We start from the raw sequence: 8,805 nt of genomic DNA on the forward strand, positions 1-8,805 counted from the left end.
GTAAAGGTGGGCAACCGCAACTCGAGGGCCACTGCCTTGTGATTGCCCCACTGGCTGAAAAGTGCCAGCCAGCCCCTGCTTAGATGTTTTTTGGTGATAATTCTATCTTCGTCTCATCAGACCAGAGAATCCTATTTCTCAAAGTCTGGAAGTTCATCATGTGTTTTTAGCAAACTCTATGTGTTCTTTCATATGTCTTGCACTGAGGAGAGGCTTCTTTTGGACCACTCTGTCATAAAGGCCGGACTGGTGGAGGGCTGCAGTGATAAGTTGACTTTGTGGAACTTTCTCCCATCTCCCTACTGCATCTCTGGAGCTCAGCCACAGTGATCTTGGGGTTCTTTTTTTACCTCTCTCGCCAAGGCTCTTATCCCACGATTGCTCCGTTTGGCTGGACGGCCAGATCTAGGAAGACTTCTGGTGGTCCCAAACTTCTTCCATTTAACCCCTTCCCGACCTGTGACACCACGTAGGCGTCATGAAAGTTGGTGCCAATCCGACCTGTGACGCCTATGTGGCGTCATGGAGGGATCGCGTCCCTGCAGATCAGGTGAAAGGGTTAACTCCAATTTCACCCGATCTGCAGGGACATGGGGAGTAGTACTTCAGCCTAGGGGGGGTGGCTTCGCCCCCCCCCCGTGGCTACGATCGCTCTGACTGGCTGTTGAAAGTGAAACAGCCAATCAGAGCAATTTGTAATATTTCACCTGTGAAAAGTGGTGAAATATTACAATCCAGCCATGGCCGATGCTGCAATATCATCGGCCATGGCTGGAAACCCTGACCTGCCCCCCCCCACCGGCACCGATCTCCTCCCCAGTCCTCCTTTCTGCCCCGTACAGTGGTCTGCCCCCCCGTCCTCCTGTCTGCTCCCCCCCATCCTCCTGTCCGCTCTCCTGTCCACTCCCCCCGTGCTCCGATCCACCCCCCGTGCTCCGATCCCACCCCCTCATACTTACCGAGCCTCCCGGTGTCCGTCTGCCTTCTCCATGGGCGCCGCCATCTTCCAAAATGGCGGGCGCATGCGCAGTGCGTCCGCCAAATCTGCTGGCCGGCAGATTAGTTCCAGGTACATTTTGATCACTGTGATAAAACCTATCACAGTGATCAAAATAAAAAAATAGTAAATGAACTACCCCTTTAGGTAGGGACAATAATAAAATAAAGAAAATATATATTTTTTTTGCCGCTAGGGTTAGAATTAGGGTTAGAACTAGGGTTACGGTTAGAATTAGGCTATGTGCACACTGTGCAGATTTGGCTGTGGATCTGCAGCGGATTGGCCGCTGCGGATTCGTAGCAGTTTTCCATCAGGTTTACAGTACCATGTAAATCTATGGAAAACCAAATCCGCAGTGCCCTTGGTGCGGAAAATACCGCTCGGAAACGCTGTGTTGTATTTTCGGCAGCATGTCAATTCTTTGTGCGGATTCCGCAGCGTTTTACACCTGTTCCTCAATAGGAATTGGCAGGTGAAATCCACACAACAAACACTGGAAATCCGCGGTAAATCCGCAGGTAAAACGCAGTGCCTTTTACCTGCGGATTTTTCAGAAATGGTGCAGAAAAATCTCACACGATGTGAGGGGTGTGTTGGGGTTAGGGTTGTGGTTATGGTTGGGATTAGTTTTAGGGTTGGGATTAGGGTTAGGGGTGTGTTGTGATTAGGGGTGTGTTGGGGTTAGGGTTGTGATTAGGGTTATGGCTAGAATTGGGATTAGGGTTAGGGGTGTGTTGAGGTTAGTGTTGGAGTTAGAATTGAGGAGTTTCCACTGTTTAGGCACATCAGGGGTCTCCAAACGCAACATGGCGCCACTATTGATTCCAGCCAATCTTGCGTTCAAAAAGTCTAATGGTGCTCCCTCCCTTCCGAGCCCCGACGTGAGCCCAAACAGTGGTTTACCCAAACATATGGGGTATCGGCATACTCAGGACAAACTGGGCAACAATTTCTCCTGTTACCCTTGCGAAAATAAAAAATTGCTTGCTAAAACATCATTTTTGAGGAAAGAAAAATGATTTTTTATTTTCACGGCTCTGCGTTGTAAACTTCTGTGAAGCACTTGGGGGTTCAAAGTGCTCACTATGCATCTAGATAAGTTCCTTGGGGGGTCTAGTTTCCAAAATGGGGTCACATGTGGGGGAGGTAAAATGTTTAGGCACACAGGGGCTCTCCAAACGCGGCATGGTGTCCGCTAACGATTGGAGCTAATTTTTCATTCAAAAGTCAAATGGCGCTCCTTCCCTTCCGAGCCTTGCCATGTGCACAAACAGTGGTTTGTGACCACGTATGAGGTATCGGTGTACTCAGGAGAAATTACCCAACACATTTTAGGATCCATTTTATCCTGTTGCCCATGTGAAAAGGAAAAAATTGAGGCTAAAATAATTTTTTTGTGAAAAAAAGTACTTTTTTAATTTTTACCGATCAATTTGTGAAGCACCTGGGGGTTCAAAGTGCTCACTATGCATCTAGATAAGCTCCTTCGGGGGTCTAGTTTCCAAAATGGGGTCACTTGTGGGGGAGCTCCAATGTTTAGGCACACACGGGCTCTCCAAATGTGACATGGTGTCCGCTAAAGATTGGAGCCAATTTTTCATTGAAAAAGTCAAATGGCGCTCCTTCCCTTCTGAGCCCTGTCGTGCGCCCAAACAGTGGTTCCCCCCCACATATGGGGTATCGGCGTACTCAGGACAAATTGTACAATAACTTTTGCGGTCCAGTCTTTCTTTTACCCTTGGGAAAATAAAAAAATTGTTGCTAAAAGATCATTTTTGTGACTAAAAAGTTAAATGTTCATTTTTTCCTTCCATGTTGCTTCTGCTGCTGTGAAGCAACCTGAAGGGTTAATAGACTTCTTGAATGTGGTTTTGAGCACCTTGAGGGGTGCAGTTTTTAGAATGGTATCACTTTTGGGTATTTTCACCCATATAGAACCCTGAAACTGACTTAAAATGTGAGGTGGTCCCTAAAAAAAAAAAAAAATGGTTTTGTAAATTTCGTTGTAAAAATGAGAAATTGCTGGTCAAATTTTAACCCTTATAACTTCCTAGCCAAAAAAAAATTTGTTTCCAAAATTGTGCTGATGTAAAGTAGACATGTGGGAAATGTTATTTATTAACTATTTTGTGTCACATAACTCTCTCGTTTAACAGAATAAAAATTCTAAATTTGAAAATTGCGAACTTTTCAAAATTTTAGCCAAATTTCCATTTTTTTCACAAATAAACGCAAAAATTATCGACCTAAATTTACCACTAACATGAAGCCCAATATGTCACGAAAAAAACAATCTCAGAACCGCTAGGATCAGTTGAAGCGTTCCTGAGTTATTACCTCATAAAGGGACACTGGTCAGAATTGCAAAAAACGGCCAGGTCATTAAGGTCAAAATAGGCTGGGTCATGAAGGGGTTAAGGATCATGGAGGCCACTGTGTTCTTAGGAACCTTGAGTACTCCAGAAATTCTGTTGTAACCTTGGCCAGACCTGAGCCTTGCCACAATTCTGTCTCTGAGCTCCTTGGCCAGTTCCTTTGACCTCATGATTCTCATTTGGTCTGACATGCATGGTGAGGTCTTATATAGACAGGTGTGTGCTTTTCCAAATCAAGTCCTATCAGTTTAATTAAACACAGCTGGACTCCAATGAAGGAGCAGAACCATCTCAAGGAGGATCACAGGGAAATGGACAGTATGTGACTTAAATATGAGTGTCTGAGCAAAGGGTCTGAATACTTAAGATCATATGATATTTCAGTTTTTCTTTTTTATTAAATTTGCGATAATTTCTACATTTCTCTTTTTCAGTCAGGATGGGGTGCAGAGTGTACATTACTGAGAAAAAATGAGCTTTTTTGAAATTACTAAATGGCTGCAATGAAACAAAGAGTGAAAAATGTAAAGGGGTCTGAATACTTTCCGTACCCACTGTATATGACTGCTGGTTTGTAGGAGGAAGCACTGCCATTCTCTGTGGGAAGTCCGGCTGTGTTTGACATTGACAGCTGCCTGCTGCACCATCTCATGCAAGAAGCTTACTTTGTTTTAATATATTAGAACTTTAGTGCACATTAACTGTAGACTGCCCAGGTGTTTAAAGTTGTTTTTTTTTTGTACTGCAAAATTGCAAAAACCTCATACAGCAGCTTCTGTGAAAGAAAATGCATTGAAGAAATAGCCAGAAAACAGTGCTGCCTTCTTATACCTGAAATAAGCTGCCTTCTTAGACTATGTGCACATGGAGTCTGTTAGACTTCGGCATACCCACTTTGTGCCAGAAAATGTTTTTTTAGGACATTCCAGTGTCTTTTGTCATAAAGCAACATTGCTTGAATTTACGTTGCAATATATGCGTTTGTTCTTTTTAGCATTATTTTAAGCGCTTTTTTTTTTTAGACAGGTTCCTGAGCGAACCCACCTGTACACATACCCTTAAGGGGTCAACACACTAAAACACATGAAAGCAAAATTCTATATAACTTCTTTCTTTCTGCTTATCGCCCCTACCACCTCGCTTATGTTTTTTAGTAGTTTGTGTGTGTCTCTCTGTCTCTCTCTACGGCATGTATGTATGTGTGTATGTGTATTTATGTTTTTACAGACATTATCAACACTGTCCCCATAGGGGATCACAATGAAAGTTTCTATGCATCTGTAACAAATATATATTGTACACACATATATGCACACATAAATTGTTGATAATGTCTGTAAAGTGCTGTGGAATTAATGGCGCTATATAAGTCAGTAAAATAAATAAATACTAATGTAGCCTTAACATTTGAATGTATATCTGATCTATGGTATATTTTTGTGGAATCTTTTCATGGTAGGGTATTGCATGTAATTTCCATTATACGCCATTGCCTCTATTCATAGTTGTTGTTTCTCCAGTTTTCTTGAGTAAGTTATTCCATTTTAATAGCTTTAGTTTTTCTGCATTAGGCTATGTGCACACTTTGCGGTGTGCTCTGCGGGTTCTCCCGCAGCGGATTTGATAAATCTGCAGGGCAAAACCGCTGCGGTTATCCCTGCAGATTTATCGCGGTTTGTCTTGCGGTTTCCGCTGCGGGATTACTCCTATACTATTGATGCTGCATATGCAGCAATATGCAGCATCAATAGTAATGTTAAAAATAATAAAACTTGTTTATATACTCACCCTCTGAAGTCCCGATCTCCTCGGCGCTGCACGCGGCGGTCCGGTTCCAAAGATGCTGTGCGAGAAGGACCTTCGTGACGTCACGGTCATGTGACCGCGACGTCACGGTCATGTGACCACGACGTCATCGCAGGTCCTGCTCGCACACCTACCCTGATACCGGACGGCCGCGTGCAGCGCTGAGAGGTGAGTATATCATTATTTTTTATTTTAATTCTTTTTTTTTTACACACAAATATGGTTCCCAGGGCCTGGAGGAGAGTCTCCTCTCCTCCACCCCGGGTACCATCTGCACATTATCCGCTTACGTCCCGCATCGTGGGCACAGCCCCATGTGGGAAGTTAGCGGTTCAATGCATTCCTATGGGTGCAGAATCGCAGCGCTTCTGCACAAAGAAGTGACATGCTGCGGAATGTAAACCGCTGCGTTTCTGCGTGGTTTTTCCCGCAGCATGTGCACAGCGGATTGCTGTTTCCATAGGGTTTACATGTAAATGTAAACACAATGGAAACTGCTGCGGACCCGCAGCATCAAAATCGCCGCGGATCCGCGGTAGAACCCGCAAAGTGTGAACATGGCCTTATTCTCTGCGTTTTGGGTCACTTTCTAAGTTCTTTTTTTTTTTTTTTTTTTTTTTATTATTATTATTATTATTATTATTATTATTACCAAGGACAACTGCAGGGAGTTTGTATGTTCTCTCCGTGTTTGCGTGGGTTTCCTCTGGGTTCTCCGATTTTCTCCCACATTCCAAAGACATACTGATAGGGATTCTAGATTGTGAGCCCCATCAAGGAGAGCGATGATAATGTGTACAAACTGTAAAGCGCTGCGGAATATGTTAGCGCTATATAAAAATAAATATTATTATTATTTATTATTATTATTTTCCTCTACACCTTTGCTTATCGAGATGTTTTAGACAGATTTATTGATTGCAGCTTTCACCAAGTGTCACATTTTTTGGGTACATCGTATTGCAGTTCTTTCACCCTGAAGAAAATTTCTGGAGGAGTTTTCAATTTGCCGCATTTTTGTCACTCATAAAAGGATTTGCAACTTATGGCTATAAAAGTCACATAAACTGATTAAATACAAAACAGCATTTTTTGCTTTTGCACCAAATTCATAAACTGCATTCTCTACTTTGAAGAATTTGGTGCAAAAAAATTTCAGTGAATACCACAAAACAAAGAAAGAAAAGTGACTTCAATAAATTACAAATGATGAATCGGGCCTTTGTGCCTGAAATGGAGATGTACCTACATTTACACTCCAGTAGGTGGTTCTTTGTTTCTATAGGTACTAATAATTGTAATTTTAAAACTCTTTATAAAGTTTGTTTTTTTTCTCCAGAGTTCCTGACCATCAAGATATTGCATTTGGAGCTTTACAACAAGGATCAAACTGCTTGGATACACTTGGCCACTTTGCAGATGGAGTCGTCGGTGTTTATGAATGCCATAACGCTGGGGGCAACCAGGTAGGTGGAAAGGTGATCATTCCGGTGTGATTTTCAGTTGGGTCAATTCTATAATGTGCCTTAAATGTATAAACTATGTGACTTTTATAATGCGTTACTCATTACATATTGTATGACATGTCTGACAGTCATTCCATTCCAGTGTCAGTTGAATTCCAACCAGAGTGCACCTCATTCTACTTAATGTGCTTCTGATTAGGTGATCACCTGAACCAAATCTTATTTCACGAAGGAAAGTATAAAAAAACACTGCTGTGGTGTTCAGTCCTCTTGCAATAGGGCAAGCTGGATGGCAAAACAAGTGCTAGTAATATCCCAAAAGTAATAGGAATGAAAAAAAACTTTTAACCATGCCAAATGAGTTTATTTTCAGAAAATGAATACAAAATTCATTGCTTGGAACTTCGGAGACATGTTGTCAGTAGTTTATAGAATTAAAGAACAATCTACATTTTAACCCCTTAACGACCGCCGATACGCCTTTTAACGGCGGCCGCTAAGGGTACTTAATCCACAGCGCCGTTAATTAACGGCGCTGTGGAAAAAGTGAATAGCGCCCCCCAGAGTCGGATTTTCTCTGGGGTCTCGGTTGCCGAGGGTAGCCGAGACCCCAGAGAACATGATTCAGGGGGTTTTTACCGACCCCCGAGTTGCGATCGCCGGTAATTAACCGTTTACCGGCGGTCGCAACAAAAAAAAAAAAAAAACGCGATTTGCCGTTTAATTTCTCTGTCCTCCGATGTGATCGCACATCGGAGGACAGAGAAATGTGGTCCCCGATGGCCCCCAATAGCCCCCCAATACTCATCTACCTCCCCCGGTGCTCCTCGTGTCTCCCCATGGGCGCCGCCATCTTTTTTCCGGGAAAAAATGGCGGGCGCACGCGCAGTGCGCCCGGCACCCGGAAGATCTTTGGGGTCTCGGCTGCCGGGGGTAGCCGAGACCCCAAAGAACATGATCGGGGTCGGTTTGCACCGACCCCTGCTTTGCGATCGCCGGTAATTAATAGTTTACCGGCGACCGCAAAAAAAAAAAAAAAAAAAGCGATCAGTTATTTCTCTGTCCTCTGATGTGATCGCACATCAGAGGACAGAGAAATAGGGGGATTCGGGGACCCTATCATACTCACCCGGGGTTCCTGGGTCCTCTTCTGTCTTCTCCTGCCAGCCGGCTTTTTCATCATGGCGGGCGCATGCGCAGTGCGCCCGCCATCTGCTGCCATCTGCCGGCCGGCAGGAGAAGACAAGTTGGGGCTAAAATTAGGGTTAGGGTTAGGGTTAGAGTTAGGGTTAGGGTTAGAGTTAGGGTTAGGGTTAGAGTTAGGGTTAGGGTTGGGGCTAAATTTAGGGTTAGGGCTAGGGTTAGGGTTAGGCTACTTTCACACTAGCGTTTTTTGGCTTCCGTCGCAATGCGTCGTTGGAGAAAAAACGCATCCTGCAAAAGTGCTTGCAGGATGCGTTTTTTCTCCATTGGCTTGCATTAGCGACGCATTGCGACGGATTGCCACATGTCGCATCCGTCGTGCGACGGATGCGTCGTGCTTTGGCGGACCGTCGACACAAAAAAAACTACATGTAACTTTTTTGTGCGACGTGTCCGCCATTTCCGACCGCGCATGCGTGGCCGGAACTCCGCCCCCGCCTCCCCGCACCTCACAATGGGGCAGCGGATGCGTTGAAAAAACAGCATCCGCTGCACCCGTTGTGCGGCGCTTACAACGCTAGCGGCGGTACGTCGGCCCGACACACTGCGATGGGCCGAGTACGACGCTAGTGTGAAAGTAGCCTTAGGCTTCTTTCACACTTGCGTCGGTACGGGGCGGTCGCACGTTGTGAAAATTGTGCACAACGTGGGCAGCGGATGCAGTTTTTCAACGCATCCGCTGCCCAGTCTATGTCCTGGGGAGGAGGGGGCAGAGTTACGGCCACGCATGCGCGGAAATGGCGGACGCGACGTACAAAAAAAAGGTTACATTGAACTTTTTTTGTGACGACGGGGGCTAAAGTTATGGTTAGGGTTGGGGCTAAAGTTAGGGTTAGAGTTGGGATTAGGGTTAGGGTTTGGATTAGGGTTGGGATTAGTGTTACGTTTGGGATTAGGGTTAGGGTTGGGATTAGGGTTAGGGGTGTGTTGGATGTAGGGTTTTGATTAGGGTTAT

The 8,805-nt window shown here is 44.6% G+C and overlaps 1 protein-coding gene across 1 annotated transcript in view; it reads left to right on the forward strand.

The window, feature by feature from the left end:
* The window catches only part of GALNT2 (polypeptide N-acetylgalactosaminyltransferase 2), a 183,102-nt gene that overhangs the window by 144,235 nt on the left and 30,062 nt on the right, over positions 1-8,805 (forward strand). Inside the window, exon 14 of the mRNA XM_077283219.1 lies at positions 6,521-6,647. Within this exon, the coding sequence (XP_077139334.1) occupies positions 6,521-6,647 (127 nt within the window). The remainder of the gene's footprint in view (positions 1-6,520; positions 6,648-8,805) is intronic.

Source organism: Ranitomeya variabilis, chromosome 2 (assembly GCF_051348905.1).
Source record: "Ranitomeya variabilis isolate aRanVar5 chromosome 2, aRanVar5.hap1, whole genome shotgun sequence".
In the NCBI taxonomy this organism is placed as follows: Eukaryota; Metazoa; Chordata; class Amphibia; order Anura; family Dendrobatidae; genus Ranitomeya; species Ranitomeya variabilis.